Source organism: Fukomys damarensis, unplaced genomic scaffold (genome assembly GCF_012274545.1).
Source record: "Fukomys damarensis isolate Sample0158 unplaced genomic scaffold, DMR_v1.0_HiC HiC_scaffold_37, whole genome shotgun sequence".
Classification (NCBI taxonomy): domain Eukaryota; kingdom Metazoa; phylum Chordata; class Mammalia; order Rodentia; family Bathyergidae; genus Fukomys; species Fukomys damarensis.
Window position 1 is genome coordinate 4,371,943 of NW_022900949.1, and position 20,024 is coordinate 4,391,966.

General features: G+C 36.7%; 2 protein-coding genes across 4 annotated transcripts in view; both read right to left on the reverse strand.

Moving 5' to 3' along the window:
- The window catches only part of LOC104860580 (olfactory receptor 7D4), a 152,991-nt gene that overhangs the window by 25,106 nt on the left and 107,861 nt on the right, over positions 1-20,024 (reverse strand). For 2 of the 3 annotated variants that reach the window (XM_033759828.1, XM_033759830.1), the window contains exon 3: positions 2,147-3,147. The exons of the other annotated variant lie outside the window; for it this stretch is intronic. In XM_033759828.1, coding sequence (XP_033615719.1) covers positions 2,175-3,147 — 973 coding nt within the window. In that variant the 3' untranslated portion in view covers positions 2,147-2,174. Of the gene's footprint in view, positions 1-2,146; positions 3,148-20,024 lie in introns of those variants that run through there. 3 annotated transcript variants of the gene reach the window in all.
- On the reverse strand, positions 16,249-17,232 carry LOC104876925 (olfactory receptor 7D4). The gene has a single exon (XM_010645165.1). The coding sequence runs from the start codon at positions 17,212-17,214 to the stop codon at positions 16,249-16,251; it is 966 nt and encodes a 321-aa protein (XP_010643467.1). The 5' UTR covers positions 17,215-17,232.

The following is a 20,024-nucleotide window of genomic DNA, read 5'->3' on the forward strand; positions in this document are numbered from 1 at the left end:
AGGGACAGTGTAAAGAGGTGAGGAAGAGAGGCTGTGGTATGAAGAATCAGGTGTGATTTGGTGAAAGGACACAAGAGTTTAATTAAACAGTTTCAAGGTATCTATTGTGCATTATGGAGAATACAGTTAATAATAAGATGTAGACTTGACAAAAGTAGAAAGCTCTCTCACGAAATGCTTGAAGCATTTATGAAACACATCATCTGAGAAAGGCAGAACATACAGAGCACAAGTTATCACAACAATAAATTTTACAAGAAAGTAAAGTACAATCTATGACATTGTCAGATACTTTTTTCATGATAAATATGTGTTATGCAAAAAAGGGAAGAAAAATGACTTCCAGTTGTTTGATTTTGCTTTTGCATTTGTCATATGTATGCTATTTTTCAATAAAATTTATTTTTAAAATTCAAAGGATTTTAAAACTCCACTATGGAAATCAATATGGAGATGCCTCAAAGAATTGGGATTAGAAGTTCCACTTGACTCAGCTGGGTATCTTTCCAAAAGAATTAAAAGAATGATTCCAAAGTGATATGTGCACACCCAAGTTTGTAGCAGCACAGTTTGTAATATCTGAAACTTGGAAACAACCCATTTGCCCGTCAGTGGGAGACTTGATAAAGAAGATGTGGTTTTTCTATAAAATGAAACAGTACTTAGCCATAAAGAATGAGAAATTAGAGACATTCATGGAAAAATGGATGCATACTGAGGTTACACTCTTCAGTGAAATAAATAAGTCACACATGTAAATACTGAATACTTTGTTGTGAAAAATTATAATTGCACAAAATATACTAATCGTATAATTGACAGTGTGAAATAGGAAGAAATGGGCTAAATGTGTTGGGGAAGTGTGAAGGGTAGGGGAAAGGAAATAAGGGAAATGAAAAAAAACTGAGAAAATGAAAAAATGGAAATAAAGTATTTGTAAATAGGGCAGGTAGCAGGGCTTGAAGGGAGGGCCAAGGTATGGGGGAAAAATGTGAACCAAAACCTGTCAGGTAGAGAAACACGATTCCAATAATGAATGTAACTGTACTGTAGCATATATCTAAAATGTACCAAGAAACTCAAAAAAATAAAATTAAATTAAATAGAAAATATTTAGCTCCAGCTAGAATGTGATGAATTCAGAACCTTCTTGGATTAGAATTTTAAAAGTGTAAGCTACAATGATTGACAGTCTGTAGATTTCACACCAAGTCAAAAAAAATTGCCCTGTAATAGAGCTCACCCTATACGTGCCACTGAAATAGATTTTAATAATATAACCATGAATTGCATGCCAATTTGAAGAGGCTTTGAGAAATGTATTGTGAAGCAATTGTTTCATTTCCAGACAAATTGTAACATATACTTAAAATAAAATACCATTCAGTATAGAAATGAGAAATAGCTCAACACAAACCAATAAAGCATTAAAAAAAGAGAGAAATAACGGAGGGAGGAAATCAGGGAGGAAGGAAAAATGAAGGAAGCAAGGAAAGGAGGAAGGAAAAATGAAGGAATCACAAGCAATGAAGTGAAATGTCAACTAATGTAGACATTACACCACTATGAATCATATGAATGTAGCTGCTCTACAAGCCAGATACCAACTTTGCTGTCTAAAATCCAATTATTGCTATAACAAGTAGGACAGCACATAGAAGTATGTCAGCTTCAAGTTATTGTTCTCTCTGATTTCAGTCTGTTCCTTTCACTAATTATGTGAATGAGAGAAAATTTCAAAGAACAGTTTTAGAATGAAGACATCGTTGGGAAACAATAAGTATGGTCTTGGTACATCAAACATTTTTTGTCTGATGACTTTCCTTCTATATCTTCGGGAAAAATAGGACTATAATCAAATCGAGGGGATGTACATTAACATCCACACAATTTGGAAGGAAAGCATGCCAACCCTTGATATAAGCTATTTATGCTTAGTTGAAAATCTCACAAATGCCTGTAACCCATCTCACCAAGTTTGGAAATTTATGTGTCATAAAAGGCAGCAAAAGCTACAGAGAGTTACTCGGATGTGTTTGCAGGCACAGAAATAAGAAAAATATATCAAAGCAGAGTCATGGGGAACAGAAGAATTTAAACATAACCCTTAGGGAATACAAACAACCACAAAATAAAATTTACATTTCGCTCAGAGGACACAACATCCACTTAGTTCAGAGGTCAATGATCCATGGATGACAGGAGGCTGCTCTGCTGAAGAGTCTTGCCGTGGCCCCCTTCACTTCGTTGTTCCTCAGGCTGTAGATGAAGGGGTTCAGCATAGGTGTGACCACATTGTACATCACAGAGGCAACAGTGCTGCTTTGGGTAGAAAGAGTGGTGGAAGAACTGAGGTACACACCAAATCCTGTCCCATAGAACAAGGACACCACACAGAGGTGAGACCCACAGGTGGAAAATGCTTTATACCTGCTCACAGAAGAGGACATCCTCAGTATGGAGGAGATGATGAGAAAGTAGGAGAAGAGAATCCCAGCGACAGGAAACACACCCAACACGGCAGTCATCACATAGAGAAAGATGTTGTTGATGAGGGAGTCCGAGCTGGCCACCTTGAGCATCTCATTCAATTCACAGAAGAAATGAGGGATTTCAGTTCCTATGGAGAAGGTCAGTTGTTTCAGTAGTAGAATATGAATCAGGGAGACCCAGAACATGATGATCCAAGACACCAGAAGCAGAAGGCCACAGAGCTTGGGATTCATGATGACTGTGTATTTCAAGGGGTAGCAGATAGCCACAAAGCGGTCATAAGCCATCACAGTCAGGAGAAAGTTATCCATGCCAAGAAAAATATTGAAAAAATAAACTTGAGTGAGGCACTGTATGTAGGAGATTCCTTGGACCTGCGATTGAATGTTCACCAGCATCTTTGGGACCGTGGAGGAAGTTAAGCAGATGTCAGTGAAAGACAGATTGGAGAGGAAAAAGTACATGGGTGTGTGGAGGTGGAAGTCAGAGCTGGCAGCTGCAATGATGAGCAGGTTCCCGACCACAGTGATGAGGTACATGGCCAAGAACAGTGCAAAGAGAAGAGGTTGCAATATAGGATCATCTGAGAGGCCCAGCAGAAGAAATTGTGATGCACCTGTCCTATTCTCTGCTGCCATGTAGTTGGTGTATTTCCTGAGGAAGGAATGAAAAGCAGAACATTCCAGGGACAGACATTCCAAACCTCAGCTAGTTTGAACATTACACAGTTATCCACGAATGTTTATCTTTTCCATTCTGCATTGATTCCTGCCACTGAATGATTCAGCAGCCATGAGGAATTCCATTTTCCTTTTGAAGTGTGTAATCATTAAGCGTTTCTCTAAGTTGCCAATATTTCTGTTTTATTATTTACTCAATAATTCTTCTATTTAACTCTATATGCATTAGTTAATTTCAGACATAGCTCATTCAAAATATGTTGAATTCATATCTTTCCTTGGCTTTCTTCATGTTGCTTTAAGCACTATGATAAATTCAAGAAATATATCTTGAATTCAAATATTTTTATTCTGCAACTTGACCCTTCACACTAAGGAAGGAAAAGCACAACGTTCCAGGAGCAGACATTCAGGACCTCCGCTAGTCGGAACATTACACAGTCATTCATGAATGTTTATCTATTCCATTCTGCATTGATTCCTGCCACTAAATGATGCCCCAGCCATGAGGCCCTCCATTTCACTTTCAAAGTGTGTAATTATTAAGACTTTCTCTAAGTTGTGAAAATTTCTTTTATCATTGACTCAATAATCCTTCTGTTGAACTCTACATGCATTAGTTAATTTCAGACATAGCTCATTCAAAAAATCTTGAATTCATATCTTGGTGCTCTTCATGCTTCTTTAAGCACTATGATATATTCAAGAAATATATCTTGAATTTGAATCATTTTTATTCTGCAACTTGACCCTTCGCACTAACCAAGTAGGTCTGTCGAGTACCTCACTGTTTCTTTATAAAATTGTGGTACTGCTGTCATCTTAATTGTGATGTTTTAAACTGCCTTTGTGTGCAGACAGTCTTGGTAAATGACAACAGTTACTTTTGTTATTATCAGTGTTAAAGTTATTTCAGAACTCCTCCAGTGTTTTATTTTGGGTCTATACGTCCCATATAAAGTCACATCCATGACTTTAGAAAGGGGATGTTGAATCAGACTTTTGGAACAAAGTTGTGTTCCACCAAAAAAAACCATGTCTCTTGAGCAAGTTATTGAAATTCTCTTTAGTACAGGTACCTCATCGCTGCAGCAGGTGTAGTAAGAATTCGCTGCAGGATAGGACTGAAGGCAAAATTCCATGAGGTGGTCCAATGTTTATACTGTGGTTGTTACCTACAAAGGGCATTTAATAATTTGAGCTTCTGTTCTAAATGACTCAGTCAGTCTCACTTGCATGTATATCTCCTATCAATATAACTCTTACACTGAGACCGCCATCAATAATGGAATTCTTCTCCATATAAATATGTGTGTATTACCTCTTTGACTGCCCTACAGCACTCCTATCTAATGAGTATCCCTATAGGTGTTTCTTTTAGAGAGTGCCTACTGGGTGCAGTCTTCCAAGAGGAAAATGTTCTGCACTATATTGACAAGAAGAGTAAACAAACCTACACCACAATTAAAAGCAAACAGTAGACAAGTATGATTGTCTTCGTTTATATGTGTGTTCCTGTGTGGAGTGGATTGAATGAAAATCCCAGGTTCAATGGCCAAAATGTGTAGTTGATGAATTTTATTAAAATATTCAAAAGTGGTATAAACCAATTCACTCTAGAAAAATAAAAAAGATGAGATACAAGTTTAGCATCCCCATGATAACCAAGGCCAATACTATCAAGACCTAAAGCATGGCTATTACCTCAAAGCAGAACAATGTCACTGAGAATCAATGTATGCCACAGAAATAAATAGGAGGGTCTTCCCTGAAAGAAGAATGTATGGCGTGTGAGAGGAAGGATGACTCACTGTTAATCATGGAAAGTAAATAAGATGGAAAGACTCTAGGTTCAGAGAATGGAATGTGTGATTGCTTCAGCAAATAGTAAATTTGCACAGGAGACTTAAGAGACAAGTTTGATGGAGAGCAGGGGATTAGGGCCAAGTGGGAAGTAAGTTCGAGAGCAACATTTAAAATCTTATTTATGACCCTCTCAAATTTAGTAAATTCATGCTTGTTTCTGGGTCTGAGATTTGCCTCATCATGTACCTTTCCAGGGAATTATATTGGGCCTGTCACTGTGAGGGTACTGGACAAATCAAACTGTTGGAAGTATGATGAACATCAGTACCAAAATGTCCACTATGATGCAAAATAGAAATCATCTGACCTATTATATACCTCAGTATAAGTGACTAACAAAGTTAAGTAAAACGTGTTAATATGTACTCTCCACGAAAATTACTATACTTACAAACAAAACCAACTGTGGGAATGAAGGACATAGATATTTGTAAATATAATTCCTTGAACACCTAGGTCAATAAACTGAATTTAAAACCAGAGCCATAATATCTAATCTGCACTTCACAAAACTTAACCGACAGTACTCAGGGCATTATCCAGGGCTGAGAATAATGGTAAATAAGGAAACCAAGGACAATTCCCTATCTCAATCATTAATAGCCATTTCAAACCACATGCAACAGGAGATGGTTACATTAAAAGGCTACTGTGCATTAAATTCATGAACACGCAAATGCTGTCTCCTCCAACTTCAACACAATATTCAACACAACTTCCACACAATATTTTCCTTACCTTTTAAAGGGGTTGATAAAATGAGAAAAAACTTAGATTCAGCATGGAGCATCAGAAATAATGACATTATCGATAGGTGGTATTAGAAACACGGAGAAGTGATAACTACAATCCTATAGAATGCAGCCTATTGGTAATTCAAATTTCCAGTGGTTACACTGAAGAAATTTGCAAATAAATTTAGAAAAAAATGGCTAAAAGCTCATGCAAAATAATCTTTGGTGAGTAGTTAATAAATGAATAACTGGATGCAGAAATTCTGAAAGGAGTCTATACTTTAAAGATAAGAGTCAGAACCCTCCAGAAAATTCCTCTTATTAGAGAATGGCTTTAGATTCCAAACAGTGAGGCAAAGAAAATAGAACAAAGCAGGAAAATAACCAATGGTAGAAAAGCCCTCCAAAGTACACATACTTCACCTTCATAATCTAAAGAATTATAGGAGTTTCCCAGTGTCATTATTTGAAAGGTGAAGATTGTTACCCACCAGATAACTGTACCTGCCCTCCCCGCGATACACAGACTCTGTCCAGCAGTTGTCACTGAAGCTTTCCTTTTGACACCATCTTTGCATAGGAAGCCCACATGCATGGATTTGCATGGCGGCTCAGACAGTCCGAGTATAGGTACCATGGGACTTTCTTAAATTTTCCACAGTCTTGAGTTTGGAAGTCTCAGAGTTCCTCATTAAATAAATTGTTCAATTTTTTTCCCATTTGCCAAACACTTCATCTACCCTGGGGCACAAAAAATATAACAAAGTGAATTTTTTCATAATTGTATTTGTTTGAAAGCCATGGCAAGGGAACATAGTCCTATTACTTTCAAGAATGTTCTGTTTTGCCTTTGTTCTTGTGAAGAAATCATAGGTATCCCCTGAGAAAATTTTAATTTTTCTAGAGAACCAGTTTTGGGAACCATCTCTTAACAATCTTTGGAGATTTTAGAAATCGTTTCATTTTGATAAATTTATGGGAGATAAGAAGTTCTTGCTTATACATTTTCTTTAATATTCTTGTTTTTCCAAAATCATTCGTTTTCTATATAGTAATTTATATTGCAGATAAAACTATACCAATGTGTGACATATAAGACAACATTTAGAAGTATTTTACACCATGTAAAAGTTATGTTTAAAAATATTGGCATTTGCATCACCTCATCTGTTATCACTTTTATGGAAGGAGTACATGCCATGAGTTGAACATTTTTCAAGGATATAACATATTAGGGCCAGCGATTTAGCTTAGTGGTTCCACCTGCTGCTTTGCAAGTGAAGGACCTGTGTTCAATCCCCAGTACAATAATAATAATAATCCAATATACTACGTGCCTTAGTGAATTAATTGAGTTGAAGCGGAATTTCTCATTCTGCTCACTGTTTTGCACATTTCACTGAAATATCTCTCTGCCTTTTTCTGTTTGATTGGCCTCTCTAAGATATTTAGCTTAATTTTTTGTCAGCCAGTTTACATTTTCCCCTGTGATGTTCATCACACCAGAGCATTTTCTTTTCACTTATGCTATATTTCCTTGGTTGGCATTAACTTTTGAGGTCATCCAGCAATGTGTACACATTTGAAGAAGGGACTACTTAAATTGCACATTCACAGAATGCCTTGGCCTTGTATTGCCTCTCCAAGGAAGCCTGTCCAGAGATTCTGAGCAGGCAATGTGGTGTGGTCTTTATGTGTTCCTTTGCTGGGACCACTGTAGCATTAGGAAGGGTGTGGAGCCTCAGATCACTGCTGCCAGCAAAGTACCAGGCTAGAATTGCATGGCCATTGAGGCTGGCAGAGCACTGAAGCATAAACAAAGCCTCCTAGTCAATGATGCTGGCACAGTTCTGGCATAGCTCCCACTGCTGTGATGCTTTTCTGTCACTGAGGTTTTTCTGGAGCCCAAAGCCAATGTACTTAATAGGTAGCGAGGCTGACCATAGATGAAGTCTGCCTTTCTAGGGTGACAGACCAATACCTGGTGTTCAGTTACTTGTAATGATTCAGTCTATGAAAATCAGACTTTTTTCAAGGGATTTCCTATTTCTGAGTTTTAATGTTCCAGCCCCAGTGATATGGTCCGAGTGAAAGTACCATATTTCATTTCTTCCATCCAACTTGCATGATCCTTTCTCTATGTCTTGTACTACAGAAGTTTGGATACAGTTGATGTGAGTTGCAGAAAACTGTCTTTCCTTTTCATTTTTTAGTATTCTTAAAGTACAACTGAGGATTGTGATCCTTCAAAAGATTAATTCAATAATTTGGACAGTATTTTGCTGTACAGATGGTTATGGATAGTGAAACCATGAACTCAATATCTCCACCCAGTGTTTTCTTCCAAAAAAAATCATGAAAACAATTGTTGGGAATCTAAAGGCACCAGACAACTGTTTTGGGTGGTGAGGCCAAAGGCCACATCTAGGAAGGATCTAATAAACATTTTTTGATTTTTGATAAACACCTCACTGAGAAGCACATCCCCGATCATTGTAGGAGAGACTTCAATGAAGAAGGAAACAGCAAACAGTGCTTTCTCTTTGAGCCCTGTCTCACTGAGTGTGGGAGTGAAGATGCACTGGTACTACTGCTAACCGCAGAGGCTTCCATGGAGGATCTTCTCAATGGAATACAGCAATGAGCATGGCAGACTGCAATGATTGGCTGTGGTTGATGTTGTTATTGTTGCTGATTATAATATTTTAGCCAAGATAACATGTAGTTCTGTTAGAATGCTCTCCTGTTGTACCAAGACTGAGATAGCCTACAGTTCATAAACAATACTAGACATCAATGCCAGAGAACCAGGGCTAGGCTATATGGACAACAATTTATGCTCAATAAATAGAGTGGTAGGATCTTACAACAGATTCAAAATGAAGAAATAGCTACAACTGGATGGCTTCTCTGACAAGTCATATCCTAAGGGTTCTAAATAGTAGCAATAAAGGTAGTTGCTGTATGCAATTTAAAAGCATCAACCCACAATTTAAACCTAAATAGAAAAATAGAAGTTAAATAGAAAATGAGAAGATATGTAAGCAAAATGCAGCCCCAAACATCCAGCTTATCGAAGCCAAACCCAAGGGAAATGAGATGAAACACTTCCAAAGCCACACTCATAGACTCTCTGAAGTGGTAATAGCAGAAGTATTAAAGGAGAAGAATGAGGTTCTAGATAAAAATTAAAGCAGAGATGGTATCTCAGGGAATTTTAGAGATGTTGACCATAATGAAAGACATGGCTCTTGATTCCAGAGCAGATACACTTTTAGAAAACTAAACCAAAACAGTAGCTTAAGAAAAAAACAGAAACTATGAACACCACCACTATTAAAGAAATGGAACCCATGAAATATTCAAATAGATATCCATATTTAAAATGTCATTCAAAGCATATGCAGCAGAATGAAAAATGTGAAGAATATCAGATATATGAGACAGGATTGCAGTTTTTGACCATATTAAGTGTTATTTCTCAAGCAAAGGCCATCATAAAATTAATCCAACAGCTACTAGATGATGCCATGAGAAATAAGTTCAATCAGAGTCAATGATAAAGCAGAAGATAGCACAAAATACATAAAAATGTTTTCACAAAAGGAAAGGCAGAAAACTTCCAAAGCAGTGAAAAACAGTTTATCATAGGTAAGTGAGGTATATAGAACATCAGTTGTCCATGACCAAAACAAATTTACACAAAGACACATAATAGTCAATATTCGAAAAATTAAACACAGGAACAGAATATTAAAAGTTGTTAGAAAAAAAAGAAATGAATCACCTACACAGGAAAGCCCACCTGAATCACACCAGACTCCTCAATACAAACCCTCAAGTGAAGGTGAGCTTGAAGTATGTCAGGCCCTGAAAAAATACTTCAAACCCAGATCAATGTACCCCCACAAAACTATCATACAAAATTGATGGAGACATAATATACTTTTATGAACACAAAAGAACAACAACTGAAAAATGATGTCTATTCATGACCTACAAACCGGATCTTCAGAATGTTCTGAAAGACACTCTAGAGAGAGATAATGAGGACTACAACTCCACAAAACTAAACATACGGAAATCCCCAGTTGAGGCAAGCACATAAACAAAGGTGTGGGAAGGAATAACATAAAAATTACAAGAGAAAGAAAAGTCAATAAATATCAGTTATACTAAATGTCTCAACTCACCAAAAAAAAAAAAAAGAAAAAAAAAAGAAACAAACTTGCAGAATGGATCAAGAAGCAAGAACCAACAATATGGTGCATACAAGATACACATTTAATTCAAAATGAAATTCATAGAATGAAAATTAGAAGATGGAACACAAAATTTAAAGCAGGAAACAAGAAAAAAGTAGGGATGCCTATTTCATTTGCACACAAAGTAGATTTCAAGTCAAGATGGCCTAACAGGTTCAAACAAAGTCACTACATCCATCTAAGTGAACAATACAAGAGAAAGAGATACCAATCATACATACATACATATATATATATATATATATATATATATGAATGTATATATGCAGCAATTCTAACACATGTAAAATTATAAAAGAAATACTAACAGACATGAAAAATCAAATAAGCATTAAGACAATTGTAGTGGGGGACCTCAATACTACACTATCACAGACACGTCAACTAGAAAAAAAAATCAACCCAGAAATATCAGAATTGAGCCAAACATTTTATCAAATTTTCTCAGTAGCTGTCTAGAGTATTCCACTCCATATCATTAGAATACACATTCCTCTTAACTGCACATGGGATATTCTCCAAAATAGACTCATGGAACATGCTTAAGTTATTGCTAAGGAATGCAAATTATCCCACTCATATTAATGGGCCATAGTGCAATGAAATTGAAAACCAGTGTCAAAAGAGACCACAAGAAACTCATAAACACATAGAAATTAAATAACACCCTCCTGAACAACAGCCAAGTCGTGGATGAAATTAAAGAAGAAATTAGACAATTTCAACAATGAAACAGTAATGCCAATATAACATGCCACAATTTATGGGAAACAAAGATATCATGAGTACAAGAGAAACTGATAACAGTGAAATCCCATACCAGTAAAAATGAGAAAACTCAAACAAACACCCTAAAGTTGAACCTCAAACTTGTAGAAACAGTTGGCAAGCACAAAGCTCACACAAGGGAGCAATTTTTAAAATTAAACATTAATGCAATTGAGATTTAAAAAGTAGTTCTTTGAAAGATGAAATAAAATTTGTAAACCCTTAGCCAATCTTATTCAAATAATAAGAAGAAAAGATTCAAATCCATGCTATTAGGAAGGAAAAGGATGAAGATTTTATACCATGAACAGGTAGGACTCAAACTAGAGAATCAGGGGTGGTTTCACATACACAAATCAAGAAATCTAACATATCATATCCACAGAGCCAAGGACAAAAATCACAGGATCATGTCAATAGATGCAGAAAATATATTTGTTGAAGTTCAACATCCATTCAGGATGAAACCCTACAGAAAACTGGAGTGGACATTTTCATCTCAATGTGATAAAAGCCATCGATGGCAAACCAACAGCCAGCATCCTACTAAATGGTCAAAAACTGAAAACTTTCACTCTAAAGTCAGGAAGAATACAAGGACACTACTATCATCCCTCCTATTGAATATACTTCGTGAAACATTAGATGGATGAATTAAACAATAGAAATGAATGAAAATGGGAAAGAAAGAAGTTAAATTGTTACTATTTGCAGATGACATGTTACTCTACCATAATAAACCTCAAAAGATCCTTCAGGGACTTCTAGATTTAATAACTAAATGCAATTGCATAGCTGCTACAGTCAAAACTAAAAAATCAATAACATTCTTGTACAGAAATAAACTTACTGAGAAATTAGAGAATCCACAATATTCACAAAATGCGAAAAAAGTGAAATACTTACGAATCAATCTAACAAAGGAAGTAAAAGATCTTAACACTGAAAATTATACTACTATGAAAAAAGTGATCAAAGAGGTTACCAGAATATGGAACGATATCCCTTGTTTGTGGGTAGGAAGAAAGAGCATAATAAAATATGGCCATACTCCCAAAATTGTTATACAGATTTAATGCAACTCCCAGTAAAGTGTCACCAGAATGCCTCTTAGAAGTAGAGAAAACATTTCTAAAATTCATTTGGAACCAGAAGTACCTAGAATAGCAAGAAAAAAAAAAAAAGAAAAATTCTGTACAACAAAGGGAAGGCAGCGGGCATCACAATTTGTAAACTGAAACATACTACAAAGCTACTGCTATACATATGATTTTTAAAAGAATAGTACTGTCAGATAAGGTAGACTCAAGGATCAGTGGAACAGATAAGGAAACGCAAAAACACTCCAAATACATTCAGCCGCCTTTCCTTTGAGAAGGGGTCAATTATTTTCACTGGAAGAAAGATAGCCCTTGTAATAAACAGTGCTGGGACAACAGTTAACAATAACTATGTGCTGAAGACCGTAACTAGATCCATGTCTCTCACCATGTACTCAGCTAAAATCAAAATGGATCCAAAATCTAAATACTGAAATGGAAACACTAAATGTGCTGGAAGAAAAAATAGGTGGAACTCGTGACATAGATGGCATAGATGTAGGCAAACATTTTAGGAATAAAATCCCAACCGCACAAGAAATATTTTAAAAAATCAAGACGTGATATTTCATCTTATTCAAAAGGCATTACACAGCAAAAGCAATCACAGACAGTGAAGCGACAACAAACAGTATAAAAACGTTCTTTTCCAGCTGTTCTTCAGACAAAAATGACTAACATTTATAAAGAACAGGAAAAAATCACATGCCCCACATTTAAAGACACTGTCCAAAACTAGTCATCCGAGGTGAATACACACTTTCATGAAGAAAACTGGCAAATGTGTGATAAAATGTTCACTATCACAGGTCATTTGTGATGTCAATTGAAGCAACGCTGAGAGTCCACCTCACTCCAGAAAGGATGGCTGATTTCTTGAAACAGGGCCGAGGATTTAGCTCAGTGGTTTTGTTGCCTGCCTCACAAGCACAAGGTCCTGAGCTCAGTCCCTGAGACACAAAAAGAAACCACACCTTCGAAAACCATGGTGGGTGTTAACCCACTTTCTAGGTCCCCCTTTTGTCTCTCTTAGCTTTCTTCCTCTGAAGAAATCAGCCAGTAAAAAATGCTGGTGGGGCTGTTTGGAAAAACGAGCCCATCTCCAATGTTAGGGGGAGTGTAGATTGGTGCAACCACTGTGGAAATCAGTGTGCGGATTCCTCAAAACACTAGGATTAGAGGTTCCATTTGAGCTAGGTACCCCACTTCTCAGTGTCTTCCTGAAAGAATTAAAAGCATCACACTGCAGTTACATATGGACATCCATGTTTATAGTTTGCAATAGCTAAATCTTGGACAAATGTCCATCAACTGACTATTGGATATTAAAGACGTTGTTTTCCATATTTGGTTATTATTATTATTATTATGTACCAGGAATAAATCTCAGGACCTTGTGCTTGTGAGGCAGACAGTGTCACCACTGAGCTTAATCTCTGGCCCAAGATTTTTTAAAAGGTATCATTTCATTACTCAGCAATAAAGAAGGACAAACTTGATCTATTTCTAAGGAAATGGATGTACCTGGAGACCATACATGTACGTGAAGTAAATTGGACACATGTGTGCAAATAATGTGTTATTTCCCTCTTGTGACAAATAGAAAGTATAAATAGATTGTGAAATATAATAGACAATGTGAAACAGGAAGAAAATATCCAAATGGGAAGAGGCATGAGGGAGGAAAAGAAGGAAGAGGAAGAAGGAAAAATGAGAACAGAAAGAGAAAACAGAAACAAAGCTTTTGTCAATAAGACAGGAAGAAGGGCTAAAGGGAGGGGAGGGGAGTGGGAAAAATTAGAATCAAGATATATCATGCACAGGTATAAATTCTGTATGATTAAAGTGATCATTATCTAAAATGCAGCAATAAAGTTAATTTTTTAAAAATGGATATGTATATTCCAATTACTGTGGCAACACTAATCACAATAGCCATGGTATGGATTCAACAAAATGTTCATTATTAAGAAAATCGAGAATGATATGTGATTTATAGACACAATGCAACATAATAATACACACCTCAAAAAGTAATTCTGAGCTTTGCTACAACTTGACCAACCCTTATAACCATAAATCAAGTAAAACACACCAGGTATAAATAGAAAGCCACCACATGAGCACATTTATATGTGCACAGAGGAAAGGATAATTCAGTGTAAAGTGATGAGGAAGAGAGGCTGTGGTATGAAGAATCAGATGTTATTTGGTGAAAGCATGCAAGAGTTCAGTTAAAGATTTCAAGCTATCTATTGTACATTATGGAGAATACAGTAAATAATAAAATGTACACTTGACAAAAGTAGAAAGCTCTCTCACGAAATGCTTGAAGCATTTATGAAATATCATCTGAGAAGGGCAGAACATGCAGAGCACAAGTTATCACAACAATAAATTTTACAAGTAAGAAAGAAAAGAACAATCTAAGATATTTTCAGATACTTTCTTCATGATAAATATGTGTTATACAAAAAAGGGAAGAAAAATGACTTCCAGTTGTTTGATTTTGCTTTTGCATTTGTCTTATGTATGCTATTTTTCAATAAAAGTTTACTTTTAAAATTCCAAGTATTTTAAAATTCCACTATGGAAATCAATATGGAGATACCTCAAAGAATTGGGACTAGAGGTTTCATTTCACTCAGCCATCCTCCTGCTGGGTATCTTTCCAAAAGAATTAAAAGAATCATTCCACAGTGATATACATGCACCCATGCTTATAGCAGCACAGTTTGTAATAGCTGAAGCTTGGAAACAGCCCATTTGCCCAACAGTTGGAGACTAGATAAAGAAGATATAGTTTTTGTATAAAATGGAATAGTACTTTGCTATAAAGAATGAGAAACTGGACACATTCATGGAAAAATGGATGCATACTGAGGTTACATTCTTAAGTGAAATAAATAAGTCACACATGTGTAAATACTGAATCATTTCTCTGTTGTGAAAAACTATAATTGTACATAAGATCCTAACGGTATAACTGACAATGTGAAATAGGAAGAAAGGAGCTAAAGGTGCTTGGGAAATAGGAAGGGTAGGGGAAAGGAAATAAGGGAAAAGAAAAAAAACTGAGAAAATGATAAAATGGAAATAAAGTGTTTGTAAATAGGGAAGGCAGGAGGGCCTGAAGGGAGGGCCAAGGTATGGGGGAAAAATGAGAACCAAGACCTGTCACATAAAGGTACAAGATTCCAATGATGAATGTAACTGTACTGTATCATATACCTAAAAAGTAACTATAAACTCAATTAAAACATAAAATTAAATAAAATAGAAAATGTCTAGCACCAGCTATATTGTGATGAAATCAGAACCTTCTTGGATTAGAATTTTAAAATTGTAAGCTACAATGAACGACAGTCTGTAGATTACTCACAAAGTCAAAAATAAAATTGCCTTGTAATAGAGCTCACCCTATACATGCCACTGAAATAGATTTTAATAATATAACTGTGAATTCCATGCCAATTTGAACAGGCTTTGAGAAATGTATTGTGAAGGAATTGTTTCATTTGCAGACAATTTGTAACATAAATTTAAAATGAAATATCATTCAGTATAGAAACGAGAAATAGCTTAACATAAACCCATAAAGCATTCAAAAAGAAAGAGAAATAATGGAGGGAGGAAGTGAGGGAGGAAGGAAAAATGAAGGAAGCAAGGAAAGGAGGAAGGAAAAATGAATGAACCACAAGCGAAGAAGTAATCTCTCAACTTATGCTAGGCATTTCGCCACTACGAATCATATGAATGTAGCTGCTGTCCAAGCCAGATAACAACTTTGCTGTCTAAAATCCAATTTTTGTTATTATAACTAGTAGGACAGCAGATAGAAGTATATCAGTTTCCAGTTATGGTCCTCTCCGATTTCAGTCTGTTCCCTTCAGTAATTATGTGAATGAGAGAAATATTTCAAAAGACCATTTTAGAATGAAGCCATCCATGGGAAACAGTAAGTACAGTCTTGATATGGTAAACATTTTCTCTGATGACTTTCCTTCTATATCGTCCAGAAAAATAGGAATATATTCAAATTGAGGTGATGTACATTAACATCCACACAATTTTTGAGGAAAACATGCCAGCACTTGATATAAGCTCTTTATGCCTAGTTGAAAATGTCAGGAATGGCTGTAACCCATCTCACCAAGTTTGGAAATTTTTGCATCATAAAAGGTAGCAAAAGCTTCAGAAAGTTACTAGGATTTGTTTACAGGCACAGAAATAAAAAAGATATCAAAGCAGCATCAGGGGAACAGAAGAATTTAAACATAACTCTTAGAGAATATAAACAGCCACAAAGTAAAATTTACATTTCCCTCAGAGGACACAACATTCACATAGTTCTAAAGTCAATGATCCACGAATGACAGGAGCCTGCTCTGCTGAAGAGTCTTGCCATGGCCCCCTTCACTTCATTGTTCCTCAGGCTGTAGATGAAGGGGTTCAACATAGGGGTGACCACAGTGTACATCACAGAGGCAACAGTGCTGCTTTGGGTAGAAAGAGTCACAGCAGAACTGAGGTACACACCAAATCCTGTTCCATAGAACAAGGACACCACACAGAAATGAGACCCGCAAGTAGAAAAAGCTTTATACATCCTTTCAGTGGAGGACATCCTTAATAAAGAAGATGCTATCTGAGAGTAAGAAAAGAGGATCCCAGCTACAGGAACCCCACCAAACAGGGCAGTTGCCACATATAGGAAGATATTATTCATGAGGGAGTCAGAGCTGGACACCTTGAGAACCTCAGCCAATTCACAGAAGAGATGTGGGATTTCAGTGCCTATTGCAAAGGTCAGTTGCTTCATTAGTAGAATATTAATCAAGGAGAGCAAGAACAAGATGATCCAAGAAAGCAGGACGAGAAGGACACAGAGCTGGGCATTCATGATGACTATGTAGTTCAGAGGGTGACAGATGGCCACAAAACGGTCATAGGCCATCACAGCCAGTAGGAAATTATCTACTCCAGCAAAAGTATTTAAAAAATACACCTGAGTGAGGCACTCTATGTAGGAGATGTCTTTGTTCTGTGTCTGGATGTTCACCAGCATCTTTGGGACTGTGGTGGAGCTGAAACAGATGTCAGCCAAGGACAGGTTGGAGAGGAAGAAATACATGGGGGTGTGGAGGTGGGAGTCAGAGCTGACGGCCAGGATGATGAGCAGGTTCCCGAGCACTGTGACCAGGTACATGGACAGGAAGAGTCCAAAAAGAAGAGGCTGCCATTTAGGATCATCTGAGAAAGCCAACAAGAGGAATTGTGCAACAGTGGTATGGTTCCCTGCTTCCATGTAGACCGTGTTCTTCTGGAGATGAAGGCAGCATAACACTGAATAAAGAGTCAGTTGGAAAGTTAGCCATCCCAGTACAATAACAGTCTTTAATGGTGCTTTTCATCTGTATTGATTTCTGCCAGTCAATCTGATTTACTTGGCTAAGGCACGGACCATTTCTTCTTTGTAAAGTGTTTAATCATCCATACTATCTTTCTTTTGAGTTTGCAGAAATCTCTCTTTTATCATTGAGTTGTTCATTTAAATTCTCTCTTTTAAGTCTACAGATGTGAGCTAGTTTTTCCTTAGATACGACTCAAAGAAAGATTTGAAGGGATTTTACATCTTTTCTTTAGCAATCTCCAAACTTCTTTAAGCTACAGCATTGCGGTAGTGGTTATACTCAGAATTTTAATTCAAACCATTTTTCTGTGACAATACTTTCTAGTGATGCTTGTCTGTATATGGATGATTTTTCTCTGTAAATGTGGTTATTGCTGTCATTGTCCTATTTGTGAGGTTCGAAAGTGCCTTTGCACTCAGTGATAGTCTCAATAACTTCTATCTGCCATTATTATTATTAAAATTATTTCAAAACTCCTGCTTTATGATATTTTGAAGAGAAAAATCTCCTAATGCACATTGACAGCTTTGACTTATTATGTGAATTTTAATAGTTCACATTAGATCTGTTATCACGCAGTCCAGGAGGTCGCACACCTGCCGGGTGATCTCAGGCAGGCAGACAGCTGAAGAGACCCCTCCAAAGCCACTGTGATAAAAACAGCATGGTACTGGCAAAGAAATAGGCCTGAGGATCAGTGGAACAGACTGGAAGACACAAAAACAAATGCAGATGTACTCAGCTACCTCATCTTTGACAAAGGAGCTGACCATCCTCAGTGGAGGAAAGATAGCCTCTTTAATAAATGGTGTTGGAAAAACTGGATGTCAACCTGCCACAGAGTAAAATTAGACCCTTATCTTTCGCCATGCACTAAATTAAAATCCAAATGGATTAAAGATCTAAATATTAAAACAGAAACATTAAACTTCCTGGAAGGTAAGTTAGGCAGAAGTCTGGAAGACATTGGTATAGGAAAAGACTTTATGAACAAATCCTCAGTAGCACGGGAACTAGCAGATAGAATCAACAACTGGGATCTCATCTTACTAAAAAGCTTCTGTACTTCAAAAGAAACCATTAGCAGAACTAAGAGACAATCTACAATGTGGGAAAATATTTTTACCAGCTGTTCCTCAGACAAAGGACTATTATCAAGGATATATAAAGAACTCAAAACAATCAGTCCCCCCAAATATAAAGACCTGATTCAAAAATGGGCATCCGAAATGAACAGGCATTTCTCAGACAAAGAAGTAAAAGCAGCAAGAAAATATTTGAAAAAATGTTCCCCATCACTGGTCATTCGAGAGATGCAGATGAAAACAACACTGAGATTCCACCTCACCCCACAAAGAATAGCTGCTATCAAGAAATCACACAATAACAAATGTTGGCGGGGTTGTGGGGAGAAAGGAACCCTCCTCCATTGTTGGTGGGAGTGCAGACTAGTGCAACCACTATGGAAATCAATATGGACATACCTCAAAGAGCTTGGACTGGAGGTTCCATTTGACCCAGCTATCCCTCTGCTGGGTATCTTTCCAAGAGAACTAAAAGAATCATATCACAGAGAAGTATGTGCACCCATGTTTATAGCGGCACAGTTTGTAATAGCTAAATCTTGGAAACAGCCCATTTGCCCATCCGTTGGAAACTGGATAAAGAAGTTGTGGTTTTTCTATAAAATGGAATATTACTCAGCCATAAAGAACGAGAAAATAGATTCATTCATAGGAAAATGGATACATATTGAAGATGTACTCCTAAGTGAAATAAATAAGTCACACACGTGTAAATACCGAATAGTTTCCCTGGTGTAAATAATGTGCAACAATGCATAAGATTCTAATAAGATTACTGACATTTAGAAATGGGAAGAAAGGAGCTAAAGGTGTAGGGAAGGTGGGATGGGTAGGGGAAGAGTAAAAAGGGAAAAGAAAAAAATGTGAGAGAATGAAAAGATGAAAATAAAGTGTTTGTAGATGGGGAGGGGAGGAGGGGTTGAAAGGAGGGCAGAGGTAAGGGGAAAAAATGAGAATCAAGACGTCATGTAGAGGTACAAGATCCCAACAATGAATGTAACTGCACTGTATCCCTAAAATGTACCAATAAACTCAATTAAAGCTGAAAAAAATAGTTCACATTAGATATACCAAGCAGTGTATTTTACTTTGGCATATTTGTACATGCATATAACATACTTTGATTATTTAACCCACACACTATTTTCTACCCACTCCCCCATCTCCTTACTCTTCTTAATGGAGCTGTGGTTTTGATTTAAAAAGAGTGGTTAACAATGAGGGGACAAGACGGCAGATCAGAAGCACATGGCACTAGTTTATTTCTCTGCTAGTTGGAATGAAAACAGCTAGCAAGTAGATGCTCATCAAAGGGGGAGATTGTGGGAATACAGTTGAATTTAATAGTGGAAACTGTTAAGAGTGGTAGAAAAAGTTCCCATAATGCTGCCATGTGGCAGTGCAGCAGAGGATGAGAGGTACTAGAGAAAGAGTTTGAGATGCAGCAAGCATGACTAATGCCGGAATTGCCAGTGTTCAGAAAGATACTGGTACTATAAGAAAAATAAATTGGGTTGAGTGTTAACAATCAGAACTAATTAAATTCATGGTAGGCATATTGCAGATGTTAAGATGAAATTATAACTACAACAGTAGACAACTAAGAAGAGATATCTATA